The sequence below is a fragment of the Diabrotica virgifera genome, chromosome 1 (genome assembly GCF_917563875.1).
Source record: "Diabrotica virgifera virgifera chromosome 1, PGI_DIABVI_V3a".
Taxonomy (NCBI): domain Eukaryota; kingdom Metazoa; phylum Arthropoda; class Insecta; order Coleoptera; family Chrysomelidae; genus Diabrotica; species Diabrotica virgifera.
The window spans coordinates 13,369,278-13,386,271 of NC_065443.1; the positions used below are offsets into that span (position 1 = coordinate 13,369,278).

The window sequence follows — 16,994 nt, forward strand, 5'->3', positions numbered from 1 at the left end:
TCTCCCCATAACAAAACCATACTGTTATTCAATGATTACATTTTGTATAGTAGGCTTATTTTTGTCACATATTAAACTCTCGAATAGTTTAGGTATAGTATTAAGGATACTAATAGGTCTGTAGCTCTGTATCATGCTTCTATCGCCATTCTTGAATATCGGTGATATAAAACTAACTTTCCAAACGGGAGGGAATTCACTCGTTTGTAATGATTTTTGAAAAATAAAGAATAAGGGACGAGCAAGATTAAAACTACAGTATTTCAGTAACTTGGGTGGGATTCCATCAGGCCCTGGACCCTTATGTATGTTTAGCTGGGATAATTTGGTATATACCTCTGAAATAGATAAGTCACAACCAGTAATGTTAAAACTAGTGTTAGCCCTTGCACTATTTGGAATAGGACATTCGTCCTCACTATATACTGCAGCAAAGTACTGAGCAAACATCTTGGCTATGGTAGGACCATCGGAACTGGTTTGGCCATTATGGTTTAAAGTGTTCGGAATGCTATTATTGTTCCTTTTAGAATTTACGAACCTCCAGAAGCTTTTAATGTTACTAGGAAGTGTATGTTCAACGTTTGCTACAAACTGATTGTATGCTTGACCTGATAAGGACTTGCATATCGACCTCAATCTAGAAAATTCATTATAGTCTTGAGGTAACCTGGTCACTTTAAATTTCTTATGAGCTTTCTTTTTAGCAATGATGCAGTTTCTTAACTCTCGGGTATACCATTTAGGAAAATTGCTGGTATAAAACTTTTTCATTGGTACATAAACATCGATAGCACCATATAAGACATCATAAAGTATATTGACCATATCATCTAAACTTTTGTCTCTGAAAATTTCATCCCAGTATATAGTGTCTAAGTAATCAGAAATACCTTGAAAATTTGCTGATTTAAAGTCGTAGAAAAAGCCTTCAGCTTTCATTTCATCAGTTAAAACATCTCCGCGGTTTAAATTAAAGCATAACGGAGGGTGGAAACTATCGGGGTCAACTAATCCCTCATCAGCTTCTGCGACAATGCAATTTTCATCATGAACCAAAACTAGATCAAGTAATGAGTTTACATTATTATAGATGTTATTGCGTTGGAAAAGATTTTGATAGGAACATATATGATTCATAATATTTATAGCATCTTCTTCGATTAAAGGAATGTCTGGAGCAGGAATTGCCGTAGAACAAAAATTATCATGAGACCAAGTACAGTGTAGGTTGAAGCCCCCTGCAATACATAAATGAGAGGTGGGAAATGTATTTGAAAGATTATAATATTGTTTCGACATGATAGTTTCTTCATCTCAAAGAATGCAGCTCTGGCCTAGTCTGTATATATTCTAATTTCTTATTAATGTCCCATTTCTTATTTAGATTACAACCAAGGTAGGTGATTCTCTTAGTTCTCTCCAGTTGTTCACCATAAGCTGTTACTACTTCCTGTTGTATTAACGTTTTACTGACAACCATCACCTTTGCCTTTGCGGTGTTTAGCTTGAGTTCATATTCCTCACACATTGTGGTAATCCTATTAATCAGATGTTGAAGTTCTTCTTAACCCTTAAACGCCCAACCTTTTTTAGGTTCCAGGTACGCCCAAGGGTGGGTAAAAAATGTCCACCTCGAAAATAGCTAATATATTTATTGAGAGTTGTTGAAAATGGATTAAACTTAAGAATCTTATGCTTAATAAACACAGCATCTTCTAAAATATTAATATAAACAATTTACAAACCTTACAACAAAATTACAATGTACATCAAAATTAACATACCAGTAATTCAGATTTGTCGATTTTCTCCATATTCTTTCTTTCAGCCTCCTCATTGGCGGATAATTATGTAGATTATGTAATTATACATCGATAATTATATGGATTATCTTCCTACCAAGGAGAAATTATATAGAAACCTTTAGTAACAAGTTTTGCCAAGGGTGTACTTTTTATGCCCATCCATATTTAACTCAAGATGCTGCTTTTATTTTCAAAAATATTGGTAGAACCAAATTAACATTCGATAATGGGTTGTCTTTTTAACAATAAATAATTTTTAAAAAAAATTTAAACGTAATAAATATGTTACAAGGGAATACGCATTAGGTGGACATTTTTTACCCACCCTTGGGCTTTAAGGGTTAATTGCTTGCAATTAACTCCCTAAAAAGGAGATGCTCATAGTAAACCATATGAAAAGAATGTGTTGTTGATAATTGTGCTTGCATTAAAGGTTGATACTGCACTTATTCTAATTCCATATTTTTGTTTGCTAAACACATTGTTCTCTGAGCTAATAATATCTTAACGCTCTCTAGGCCTATAATATCAAAGTCATTCAGAATAGGATTTTAACTTTTGGTTCTAACATTGTTGTTATTTTTTTAGTATCTTAATCTGACCTACAGAGAGATTTTCTACAGTAATTCTAATAATTCTAATATTAACTTCTCTATTTCTTTCTCAATCCTTCTCTCCTTTTTGATCTAGAACCTGCTTCCTCTGTGAAAGTCGAAAGTATCCAAAAATATATTTAAAATAACAATTTTAGTTTTCATTGGGTTTGCTGCCAAAAATATCCTGGTTGAAAAACAAACCAAATTTTATATTTAGAAGTGAATGTTTTGATTTAAGAAAAAATTATTGATAAAGTAAATGATTGTAAATAACATTTTTCTTGTGTTAATATTATATCTCAAAAACAAACACATAAACCTCATTTTTTTATGTAAGACCTTAGTTTTTATATCTATTTAGAATGTACTGCCAAAAACATTCATTGATATAAAAAATTGTAAATTGTTCTTTGTATTGTGTGAAAATTTTTAAAAACTCCTAGATAAGTGACAAGGATGGTTTCTCAGTTAATTGATTATTTATAACTAGATTTCACTATGGATCATTTTCACTGAGATCAATAAAATAATTGATAAAGTGAATAAACTGTACAACGCAATAGGGAAAACAATTATTAACAAAAAAGGAGTATCGAAACATATGAAAATAAAGGTATTTAAGGCTATATACAGACCAGTACTTACATACGGATGTGAATCCTGGGTACTAAATAGACAACATAAAAGTAAAATACAGGTTACAGAAATGAGATATCTACTCAGAGTTCAAGGAGTCACTAGAAGGGATAGTGTAAGAAATAACTACATAAGAGAACTGAAAATCGAGACAATGATGGAGTATGTTGAAAAAAGACAATTAAGTTGGTGAGGGCATCTACAACGACTACAGAAAGAAGTACCAGTTAAGAAGATATGAGAAATGAAGGTGCAGGGGAAAAGAAGTAGAGGAGGACCGAGAGAGACAAGAAACGAAGTGATGGCAAGGATTCTTGACAAAAAAGGAATATCATGGAACGAAGCAAAGGCGATGGCACAGGACAGGAAGCAATGGAAGAGATTTGTGCACTGTTAACAGAGCACAAGTCATACCTACACCCAAGAGGGTAGAAGGTTTAAATTTTATATATACATAGATTTCACTAGTCCTTGTGGGATCGGTACTCACCGGAGGGACCGCAGACGTTCGGAAACAATTAGCGTCTCTTTGCAAAGACAATGACGTCGACTTTGCAAAGTAACAAGACACTTACCCAACACACACACACTACACATTACTCCCCTGACTTAGTGATAAGTTATACAATTACGTGGCTAAAGGTTCTAGTTCTAAACCAAAGCCAGAATCAGAAAAAAAAAGATTTCACTATAATTCTATTCAATATATTAACAACAACATCCTTTAAGGTCAATATTAAATCATGTTTATATTTTGAAATAACAATTTGGAATTTTCTACATAAGTTGACTTGCTATCAAAGTTCATTATGCATGATTTACATATCTACAATGATTGTACACATGCAAAACAAAATTATTCACTTGAGCGTAAGCTGATCTTTTGTAATAACGTTTTGTCTACAGAAGACATTTTTTAGCATTCATATCTATTTTTGTGTTCAAAAATTTATGAAATCATTCTTAAATCACTTCTGTTATGTACTTTGAGATACAGTGGTACCTCGACATACGAGGGTAATTCGTTCCGTAACGTTGCTCGTATGTCAAATTGCTCGTATGTCAAAGCAATTTTCCCCATTGAAATTAACTGAAATATCATTAATCCGTTCCAGTCCCAAAAAAAATCATTTAAAAAATTTAGTTGTTTTTGTTAGGTGTTTTTAAATAAGAAAAATGTTTTTACAAGAAGAAACATTTATTTATAAATAACAAAAAATACATACATATTCTGTAATAACATAAGAAAAAGTGAGGTGCTTACGGAAGCACTTAATTTTCATCTGCAGCTCGTTAAAAAAAACTGTCCAGATGTATGTTTCTTCCTCCCTTTCATAAATCGCTCGTGCCTTCTAACATACAGTGCGGTGGAATAAGTGTTGCCCCCCCCCCCCTGTTAACTTGTTTATTTTAAGAATATAAGCAAAACGCTCGGACAGGTCGATTTTTAAACTAACCATAGTATATTATAGCATCAACGTTTAGAACTTTACGCGATCCCTCTTCAGGTGACAGCCATAACTTTGATTTTTTTAAATGGGAAAGTACATCATGTGACACCTCATTTAAAAGCTCTTAAAATACTGAGTTCAAAAATGTATAATACTTTAATCCTATTTGAGAGCGTAGGCGAAAAATTTCGGTCGAATTCTTTCTAAATGCAATCATTTTTTTCGAATCCTGAAAAAACCAATAAATATTTTTGAAAAATTTAAACGCAGAATGAAATATTACAGTATTCTCGATGGTCCAAAGTCCCTGAGAACTCCTATAATGTTTATTTTAATAAGTCACAGTGGTGGAAAAAAGAAAATTTAGTGTGATTTTTAATTTCAAATATATCATTCAAAAGAAACTTCTTGTTTATTCTAAGGGACTGTCAGCCCTCGGTAATAATCTAATCTTTCATTCTGCGTTTAAAATTTTTAAAAATACTTATTAGTTTTCTCAGAATTCGAAAAAAAATAAATGCGTTTAAAAAGAGCTCGACCGAAATTTTGGGCCTGCGATCTCAAGAAGGATTAAAGTATTACACATTTTTGAAATCAGTATTTTAAAAGCTGTTAAACGAGGTATCACGTGATGTACTTTACCATTTAAAAAAATCAAAGTTATGCCTGCCACCTGAAGAGGGATCGCGTAAAGTTCGAAACGTTGATGCTATAATATACTATGGTTAGTTTAAAAATCAATCTGTCCGAGCGTTTTGCTTATATTCTTAAAATAAACAAGTTAACAGGGGGGGGCAACACTTATTCCACTGCACTGTATGATGCTTTATGTTAAGGTTCCTCCTTGAAGCTGCTTCTCTGTCACCCAGACCATCATTAGTTTCTCCATCTTTTCATGGAGACACGTCCAGAGCTTGGAAAGTATTGTAACGCCCTTAGCTGGCATTATACCCTGTATCACCTCCTTTAAGTTAGAAGTAGGTAGTCAAAAAGAGGCATGAATTTTAATAAAAATATGTTGCTTGTATCTCAAATTTTGCTCTCATCTCAAAGCAAAACATCGCTCTCTCGGCGGCTCGTATCTCAAAACACTCGTATATTAGGGCGCTTGTATATCGAGGTACCACTGTAATTTTAAGTTCTACAGTAGAACCCCAAAAATCCGAACTAATTGGGGGGACAGCCTGTTCGGATTCCGAAAAATTCGGATTATCCGAAAGTTAGCCTAACTAGTAATTCAAAGCTTTCATTGTCGTTGATTTTGAGTAGCAAAACGTTCACGCAAGAGTGTGGATAATATTTTTAGGACAACCTTTATAAGTACAGTACATAATATTAAAGTATGTACGTATTTCTTTTTAAGAAATTTTAAATGTCAAGGTCCTTTACTAATCCTACATTGTTCAATTGTCTGGTTTTACTCTGTACATATAATAAACATGTTTTTAAGTTTTTGTCTTGAATTTTTAAGTTTTTTTCACTTTCCCTTGGTTCGGATTAGCGGGGTTCGGATTTGCGGGGTTCTACTGTATTTATAATGTACAAATGTAATAAACCTACAAAGTTCATTACATTATGTATTTCCGATATCTTAATTGATTCATAACAGTAAAGTTTCCTTACTTACTTGATAAGGCAAGTAATGGCTGCAACTGTCATGGTATTCTTGAGCAAAGGACTTTACATAGTGCTGTTATAGTATGCAGTCTACCTGTGTATGTCTATTAAAGTGTGTAGTCTACTGATTGCAATCTGGAAGGATTTGCGGAATATAAAGAAATGTAAGGAAACTCTTGTAGCAAAATATGAATAAACTGCAATAAATATTTTGCCTACAAATGGTTACTTTCAACGTAGTAACAACAACAACAACAATGTAGTAAATTGATATGACAAAGTATTAATTTGTAAAATTAAAATAATAATTCTTCTGATTTATGTGTTTAATGTGCTTCGTTAAGATTTTTTTGCTGTCACTGTAATATAATACACTGCATCCCCTGGTAGATCGCAAGCTCGAGCAGAAACGTGATGGTAGGCTGGCAGCTATGGCAGAAATGTGACGATAGACAGCATATTATAGTGGCACCTTTTACATTACATTTTGCTTTTCGTTAGTTTCTTGGTTCTGACAAGGCTTACCTTTTGGAAACCTGGTGAGCATTCATGTGATTCATTTATAGGGCCATCTTACCTCCAGTTCAATTCAATTATGGGCGGCTTATACTCCTGCCCAGGAGTGATGGACCCATATATAAGTTGGCACCATATGGGAAACTTTTTTATTTTTAGTTTTATGAAAAAAATTATTGTTTATAAAAAGTTTATTTATTTACGATCTCTACCCATTATTACAAAATAATATAAAAGCTAAAATATACATTATAACCTCAAACTCAATTATAAAAATATGTAAATACACTTAATTAAATCACAAAATGATAACATATCACAGACAATATTAAACATTGACAATTATTTGGCCACCTAACACTAAATCACTTAGCTACCTGTAAATATACTTATAAATTTATAAATTAGTGTTCTACCCTAAGAGTTATAATCCTTAATAAAGCACATACAGCGCCTTTGAGTTACACTGAAATCAATATTTGGAGATAAGGTATTGGCTGTCCTTACAGACCTTGAAGTAAAACTATTATGCTTTACATTAGTTCTACATAAAGGTTGATGAAACATTAGGTGAAATCTAGTATTCCTTGACGGAACTGCCAAACCAATAGAGTACAGTAGATCTGGGCAATCAGCAATACCATTAAAAATTTTGTAAAGATTCTGTAAGTCCCTAGATTGCTTACGAATTATAGTTGTAATGGTAGTTATGAGGATCCAATCCAGCCTTAAAGGCCAATAACGCAAAAAGATTAAAGGCCAAGTAACGCAAACATCTTCTTTGCACTTGTTCTAATTTGTGTACATGGCATGTATAGAGAGGATTCCAGACTGAAGAAGCATATTCCAAAAGGGGTCTGACCAATGAACGATACAATAGGCGGATTGCTGAGAGATTTATGAAATCTCTTATACATCTCTTGACAAAGCCAACCATTTTAACGGCTCTAGAAACTTTGAAAGGAAAAACTCTAGGAAAGCTCTAGAAAATTTGAAGAATAGAGCATTGTCAAATAAGACTCCAAGATCCTTAGTAGCTGACATATTGATCAAGATGGTGTTAGAAATTGCATAGGAAAAAGCCAAGGGGAAACGCCTTTTAGAGAAATACATAGTAAGGCATTTGTTTGGATTTAAATCCATGCAATTTCTTTCACACCAGTCCACAAGTCTGTACAAAACTGACTGCAAGTTGATACAATCAGTAGTAGAAGAGACAGCCTTGAAGCATTTCAGGTCATCAGCAAAACATAGAAATTCGGAATATTGAAAGCAATTCTGCAGAAGTTCTGCATATTCTAAAACCTAAAATGCAATCATCAAAATTAAATTTTATTTTAAGTTTTAGAATAAAAGCAAGCAGAACTTTTTATAAAGATTAGCTTTTTTTTCATAAAACTAATAATAAAAAAGTCTCCCATATGGTGCTGACTTAGTATAATATACAATAATGAATTTGAATTTATTAACCTTTAACTACCCGCGCATCAAATTATAACATAACTACACGCGTGGCGTACTTTATATGACACAAGAAAATACACGTAAAGACAGCGGATTTGTTTATTTTTTTTTGAAAAAATACACTTAGTTGTTTGTTATAAACCTTATTCGGCATCAGTGAATACTTGGAGTTCCTTCCCAGTAAGCCAATTGGGATTTATAACTGGAATCATGGAATAACTGGATTCCATGATAAATAAAATTACTAATAAAATTTTTTTTTGAAATGTCATTTTTTACAGGAGAAAAAGTATTGTTTATAAAGAAAAATATAATTTGTGCCATAATGACAAAAAACAATTGAAATATGTACTTATATTACCTACTACTTATATTAATATATACTTAATATATTAATATATTCGTGGCGTATATTGTCCACCACCGGAAACAACAAATAATAAAATGTAAATTACGATCTTCCCAGAACGCCGATTATAACGAAACTAAAATCAAATTGTAAAGCAAATTCCAGTGATAGGTTAGAGAGATAAACAAGGTCAAAAATTAAATTTTTAAATATATTTGCAGTAGGATTCTTATATTTGGCATACAAAATACGCCAGCGCGTTTATTAAAGGTTAAAGGTTCCCACATTTCAGACGAAGAAAATTTATAGAATGAAAAACTTCATTATTATGGTATCTGAGGAAAAATAATTTTGTTTGTGTGTTTTAAATTAATTATTGGGAAACCCTTATTTTTTAGTTAGATCATAATATTGTAATATGAGTAATTTATGGTTTTCCAGGTACAAAAATAGTAACTATGTGGGTTAGAATTTGTCAAATTGCCTTTAAAGGAAATTTTACCAATTCAATTACTTTTTTTATCAATTAAGTATATCAGAGGTTCTCAATCTGTGGTACATATCATTATTGGCGGTGGTACACAAAACACAGAAAAAAATTAAAATTGTAGTACATACTTAGTAAGTATTGATAATACAATTTAAAAATATAGGTGGTATCAAAAATAATAAAAATAACTGTAGGTGGTACCAAAAATAATAAAAATAACTGTAGGTGGTACATCACTCAAAAAGGTTGAGAACCACTGGTATATACCGGGTGGTGAATCGGAAAACGGGCCATAGGAAACTCAATGTAAAATTCTAAACTGTTGAATTCCTGCTTCCCTATCTATTTTACATCAAAAGTCATGAGAAGTTATTTGTAGAGGATTGAAATCTGTATTAAAAACAGAAGTTACAATTGTTCTACGATTTAAACACATTCCAAAATTTTGAAAAATATAATGTATTTACCGCAGTAGGTATGTGTGGGTATGTTAGGCCACACGTTACTATTTAACTGACAGTGAGCACATTATTGACTGTAGAAAATATCTTTATTATTAATACTTTCTCCTTAACTAAGGGTATCTTATCAACTTTATTGTGTTTTAAACAAAAAATGATAAAATAATTTAAAAAATTGACAGTTCTAATTGTTAATATAATAAATTCATTGTCAACAAATGCAATCTTATACACATTATTGTATTGTGTGTGGCCTAGCTTTGGCGTATTACTCTGAAAATTGTATTATATTTTTACAAAATTTTGAATAATTATTGTTCATAGAACAATATTAACAGTTGTTTTCAATAGAGATTTCAATTCTCTACAAATAGTTTCTGATGACTTTTGATGTAAAATAATTAGGGAAGCAGGAATTTAACAGCTTAGAATTTTACATTGAGTTTCCTATGGCCCGCTTTCCAATTCACCACCCGGTATAGTCAAGTCAATGAAGGAACAATATAGAGTAACTTTATAATTTACTGAGCCTACACCTATTTGCACCAAAATTTGACTATACATTCTACTTACCCTCTACTCAAAGTTGACCCTGTGCTGTAGGGTGCTTTTACACTGGGGGATGCCACCCCTTCTCGGGTGTAAAAGTTTAATAAATATATTACCCGAAATGAATGTATTAACCTATTTTAAGCAACTTTTGTCATAACCATTTTTTTGTATACAACTGTTTCAATCAAGTTTTTGAATAATTTATTATATATCTCGTACACTTAATAGACTGTCTTAATTTTCTTGGCAATTGTTTATTTTCCACTCTTTGCTTTACATGATCTTCCACCAGCACATCTGCTAGCTAAAAAAATTAGTTCAACAATCACCATTGTCCAATGTTTGGAAACGATGTAACACCAAAGTTTAAGATTTTCACTTTTGTTTGATATCAAATTTGAATTCAGAGAAGTTAAAATCCTTATAGTACCTACACTGTTATTTCTAATTGTTCTAAATTTTTATTAATTTCGTTTCCCATTTAGTTTCTGCTATTTAGAATAATCAAATTTTGATATAATTCGTATTCAGCAAGTCCAAAAGCCTTCCACTACCGATTTGTGTCCAATTAATTCAGATTTTATGAAATTTGGTCCGCCATATTGGATTCGCCATTTTGTTTCTTTCAAGGTTGTAAACCTTGTAGACATTCATATCCAAATTGATATACATTTAGTTAGACTTTTGGTCAGATTTTCAGCAATTCGTCCTACTGTCAAAAAACACGAAACTAAGTATTTTTGACAGTTATGAAAATCTAGCCAAGAATGCCAAGAGCCAAGATACATGCACTATAAACCATCCACCAGTACTAAATCTTTGAGGAACCATAGCCCGAGGTCTAGACTGTGCTCAAGCATATTCAAGAAAAACAAAAGGCTGGGTCACGATCATGAGCGACTCCACGTTCTGGTTCTGGGGTGAAGTTTGTTTTCAGGCTTAATTTGCAATAATAGTGTGCCTCTTAAGTAGAGATTAGAGATTATTTGTATACCAAGATAATTGTGTTATTGTCTAAAGTCTAATAGTTTTTTATGTTCGTGGAAAACTTTACTAGGACTATAGACATAATATATATTATCATAGACTGAGCCTACAATCCGCGCTTTCTGATGACGAGATCTCTTAGACAGGTTTGCGGTATCTCTTTCTAGCACATTGTATGGAGAAACTAAGTGGGTGTATAGGCACAGAAGGGGAGGACTACTGTCACAGCTTTACTATGCGTAAGAGTGAAACAGCACTGAGCCAAAAAAAAATGGTGTCGTCACTTCGGTCAACATGACACTCTGTCTATGGTAATATATGTTACGACCTACGAAACAGGCATACATATTGGTTATCTACAATCTTCTTTTATAAACTGGAGAAATTATATCTTGGTGTCTCGGTTTCAATTACAGCAATTTTTTTCAGTAGAACTTTTTATCTTGCAGAGTCACGAATTCAGCAAAGAACCTTCAAGACAATGGGTGACCAACGCCATCGATACTAACCTAGCCGCGACAGTGGGAGAGCACTACCGTCTGCTAGGACCATCCATGTGGACAGCGATTGATGACGAGATCTCTTTGGAGAATTGTGATATTTATTCTTACGAGCCCGACCTCGTATGTGACCCTTTCGGCGAAGATGGTTGTTTATGGAGCTTTAATTACTTCTTCTACAATAAGAAACTGAAGAGAATTGTGTTTTTCACCTGCAGAGCCATCAAGTAAGCCGCTTTTTTGTTGTTTTTTAATGTATTATCAAAATCTAATGTTATACGGGCAGGGAGCTTATCTACCTTTTCCCGGTAACTATTAGTTTCATCTAAAAGTTGATGAGACATGTGTGGATTCATTATATGAATGTTTTTCCAAAATTGTGATTAAATGATATTATGTAAAAATAAAAACTGCATTTATTTTTGGGTGGGTCGATAAGTACCGGTTTGTACGTGGGTGGGTCGATAAGTACCGTTCTTGTGTAAAAATATTATTTCGGCGTTTTCCCACAGACTGGGTATTCTTTTCTTTATTAGACATTTATTCAGCAAGACTTCCACAACCTCTACAACAGTGATGCCGCCCATTTTTAACATTCCAGAAGTTATAGGATCCTCGCAAGGAGCTTTTTTATTTTTCATTTGCTGTAAGGCATGTCTAATTTCCGAAGAAGTTATTTTCGGGGTTCTGTGTAGTAGATGTATAAAGATTCTTGTAGAACGTTTGTATTTCCTTGTTTATTTGAATTTTTTCAATCACTGTATTCCCCTGTTGGTTTTTGATTTTAGTTATTTTTGATTTTCGAATAAAATTAAGTATATGTATAAAGAATGTAAGATCGCTATTTAATTATAAATAGTAAAGGTTAAATCCTTAGGGTAAAGGTAAAGTAAAGTTAAATCCTTTAAAATGAAAGTTATTTTTGTTAAATTTGTTGCTTAATTATTGCAAAAACAGCTTCAAAAGTAATTATTTTCAAAATCATTTAATAACTTTACTAAAAATGTACAAAAAACTTAAATTTCCCGTGAGTATATAATTTGCGGGACAATATCACAAATATTTAGCTATAAAAATTTCAAGAAGTTCGCTTAAGGACATAGGCGCAAAAGTGGCCTCCAATGCTATTTAAATGAACTCATTTTTTTCGAATCCTGAGAAAACTAATAAGTATTTTTGAAAAATTTAAACGCAGAATGAAATATTACATTATTACCGAGGGCCGAAAGTCCCTTAGAATAACGAAAAAGTTTCGTTTGAATGAAATATTTGCCGTTAAAAATCACACTAAATTTTCTCTTTTTGAATTTATACTTCTTTAGGAGCGATTGGGAGTCAATTTTCATTATTCTGCGCGCATGCGCACACAGACAGTATGGCGTTAGTTGCTAAATCTTTCAAGTTATGTATAAATATATCAGTGCAAAAAAAGGTGTAAAAAGAATATATTAGTGTTTTTAGTAAATATATTTATTATAATTTTTGTGTCTTTGGATTAGTCTTCCTCGGGAGTAAGATACGTATTAATAAAACATTTATATTTATTATACTTCGTCTGTTTGTTACCGTGAATTGTCATTATGTCCGAGACTATAAAAACAGAGAGCTCGTAGCGTTATTGGTATAGCATTTGGCTAGAGATCGAGAGGTCTTGGGTTCAAATCCGGACCATTCCTATTCTTTTTATTTTTATTTTTTGAAAAGTGGTAAGCATTAAAATTAGTTTACACAATTGGATATAGTATGGATATAGTAACCCTTTCATCATTTAAAATTAGTTTAATATTTAAATAAAATAAAAATAAACTGTTTAAAGTATATTTATTTAAAAAAAAAACAGTAAATCCTTTGTAAAAGGTATATTTATTAAAATCCCTAAAAAGGGCTACATCACAATCAGAACTAGTTTTCGACTGGTTTACCAGACATCATCAGTGCTTACGTGAAGTTTACATGCTAACCACCAAGATATAATTTTAAAAAAATATGTGGGTCAAAGCCCTATATACGTGGGCTTTTAAGGAAACATCGGTTAAAGATGCCAATTAAAACATGGATGTTCGAAATATTTTACCATTATGCCCTAGGTAACATCTGAGCTGTCAGATGTTACCTAGGGATGAACACAGCTCAGATGTTACCTAGGGCATAATGGTAAAATATTTCTAACATCCATGTTTTAATTGGCATCTTTAACCGATGTTTCCTTAAAGGACCACGTATATAGGGCTTTGACCCACATCCAAACCAGTCGAAAACTAGTTCTGATTGTGATGTAGCCCTTTTTAGGGATTTTAAATATACCTTTTATAAACGATTTACTGTTTTTGTATTACATGGTATACAGCCAACTACAGGAAAACTTTTTCCTTGTGGAATTTTTGTATTTATTTCGTTGATAATTACATTACATTAAATCATAAATATAATAGAAGTATAACTTGTTACGTGCGTACAAAGTACACACACACACACATTCTTTTTTTTTTCGCCCCTGTAAGTTATTAAACTAAACATTGTAGAAGTATTCATTGACTTTCGGCTTTCGACATCGGAGGCGACATTTTGCGCATATGCTCTTAATAGTTATGTAAAATTTAAATTGTTTATTCTAGAAAGCTTTTTCACCTCCGATTTCGTTGAATCTCCATCGATTCTTATGAAAATTGGTGAGTAGTTAGAGGATACCTCAAGGAACAAAGGTGACATGATCCAAACTTGCGCTTTTACCCTGGGGGTGGATGCCACCCCTTCTCGGGGGTGAAAATTATTTCATTAAAACTAATACCATAAATCGATAGAGGGACAAATTCTAAGCAAAATTTGTTATATAAAGTTATTAACATAAATCAAGACTTTTTGAGTTATTAAAGATCAAAGATTTTATTTTTTTGTAAAAAAATGGATGTTTTAAAGCTATTTTTCACGTATAACTCAAAAACTATTAGCTTTTACAAAAAAGTTATTACCAAAATTAAAGATAATTAAAAATTGAATACATTTTTTTTTAAAGAACTAGGTACACTAATGTTAATTCAAAGTGAGTTATGGGTAATTGAAAGTATATTTTTTTCGATGAGTACTCAAATCTAAGTATTCAAGCTTAAATAACGGGAAAACGATGCAATGTATAAAATATTCCTGCTAAACATTTGCCAAAGTACTTCAAAATACCTATCAAATGAGCTTCAGAACAAGGTAATATCGTCAAAATTAAGCAAGTTATAATGAAAATAAAAGAACCGTTTCGAATTTTTTAGGAAAAAGTGAAAAATAAAACATACGCCATTTCCACAAAAATTAAAATTTATAGTAATCCTTATAATAACTTCTTTATATTAGCATAAGTAATGTTTTCGATAATTTTGACCGGTTTAGAATGCATATTTTTGAAAAAAAGATATAATTTAAAAATATCATAATTTTTAAAATTATTGTAATTCTCATATTCTTTTGATAATAACTCTAAAAATACTCAATATACGTAAAAAAATTTTATATAACCAAATTTTAGTTTTTTCTGTGCCAAATATTTTACCTGTTTTACTATTTCTATATGGTAAAAAATAACCGAGATAGAAACGTTTAACTTTAAAATTTTGCTGTGGGAACCATGCAACCGGGGTCATTTAACCTTTTATTTTTAAAAAAGTAAGGGGTTTAAAAGATTAAGTTCAACGTGCTTAAATAGCACTTGGAATTAACTTTCAAACAGTTTTTAGATGAACCTGATATCGTAAACACGAACGGAGTTATCAAAAAACAACAATGACATTTTTTGGAAAAAATTTTAAAAGATAAATTTTGAAAAAATTTTGGAGCATAAATTTTAACGTTATCAACATGTTCGGGGGCTTATTTAATAGATATTTTTAAGTACTTTGACAAATGTTTAATAAGTTTATGTTATAAAATGCATCAATTTCCCCTTATTTCAGCTTGAATATTTAGAGTTTTTTACTCGGCGAAAAAAATATACATTCAGTTACCTATAACTCACTTTTAGTTAACATTAAAAGGTTTTTGTAGTAAGGGGTTTATTTCATTTTTTATTAGCTTCAATTTTGATAATAATAACTTTTTTGTAAAAACTTACACCTTTTGAGTTATTGATGAAAAATTGGTTAAAAACATGCATTTTTCTCAAGAAAAATTAAAATCTTTGATCTTTAATAACTCAAAAAGTTTTGATTTATTTTAATAACTTTATATAATAAATTTTGCTTGAAATTTGTCCCTCTATCGAATTATGGGGTTATTTTCCATAAAATAATTTTCACCCCCGAGAAGGGGTGGCATCCACCCTCAGGGTAAAAGCGCAAGTTGGCACCATGTCACCTTTGTTCCTTGAGATATCCTCTAACCACTCACCAATTTTCATGCAAATCGATGGAGGTTCAACGAAATCGGAGGTAATAGCTCATATCCACCTTCAGTGACTCCACTAAATGACATGAAAAAAATCCATCAACAGTTTTTTTAAAACTTTATAAGGAATTTTTTCAATATCATTTTTTAAAATAAAATAGGTCACTCTTTAGTAGAGGTTCTTTATAGTTTTTGACGTAAGTTAAACTTTGCGCTGAAAGCGCTCAGTTAGGAAATTAAATATTTTTACACACTTCAAAAATACTTTTCTTTTCTCATTCATTCGTTTAAAAATCCTTTGCATTTATAATGTCAATCAATTGGACGAATAAGAATATTTCTCGAATAAAAAAAGAGTAGATATAATAATAATATTGCATTTATTAGTGTTAAAATTGTTTATCATTCCTAACGATAACCAAAGTTTATATAATTAATATTAATTAATATGCAGTATGCAGTAATGACGTCGATTGTCTTGCGAGGCTTTCTCTTCACCCAAGAGTGACTCCTCCTACATATTAAACAGTTAAAAAGTAACTGACCTCTAAATCCGCAAGGTAAAAACAAACAAATCCAATTTGCAACCGTGGAATTATAATGTTAATTTAGAAATTCGTCTGTATCTATCCAACTCAAGTATAGTAGTTTCTATTTTATAATTGCTTAGAGATAAAAAAGTTTATTGTTCAAAGTGAGATAACCACCTGAGGTGATAACATTACCCATGGTTGTTTTTCAATGTAATCTCGTTTGTTGAATAAAATGTTAATGTCTGATAACTCTGAAAAAACAATATTTTGGACGTGTTCTATGAGTAAACAAAATCGGGAGATCAGAACAAATTAAAAAAAAACATGACGTTATACATTTAACAAGTCATCAATTTATAAAAAAATAGAAATATATGTAGTAATAATTATTTGCTAAAAAATGTTGAATATTAAAAAATATAGTCCAGTCATCAGAGATGAAAATACTGAACCACTAAAAATATTCCGGGCTTCCCCCTAAACCCACTCTCGTAGGGGTGAAAACGGAAAACATTGATTTAGCAAGAATCTGTACCCCTTAGAAAAAAATATTTGAAAGAAGACATGTTTTGTTCTTATTCTCTATAAGAAATTCTGCTTGTTCATTAACCTTCCGATGACCAACCTTTTTTGTTACACGGATGACCACCGGGGGTAAAAAATGAC

General features: G+C 31.6%; 2 protein-coding genes across 2 annotated transcripts in view; both read left to right on the top strand.

Annotated features, from left to right (window-relative positions):
• LOC126887361 (uncharacterized) overlaps positions 1–16,994 on the top strand; it is a 94,336-nt gene that overhangs the window by 37,852 nt on the left and 39,490 nt on the right. The window lies entirely within an intron of this gene.
• Positions 1–16,994, top strand: part of LOC114326382 (repressor of RNA polymerase III transcription MAF1 homolog) — a 37,996-nt gene that overhangs the window by 6,914 nt on the left and 14,088 nt on the right. Inside the window, exon 2 of the mRNA XM_050654815.1 lies at positions 11,377–11,654. Within this exon, the coding sequence (XP_050510772.1) occupies positions 11,377–11,654 (278 nt within the window). The remainder of the gene's footprint in view (positions 1–11,376; positions 11,655–16,994) is intronic.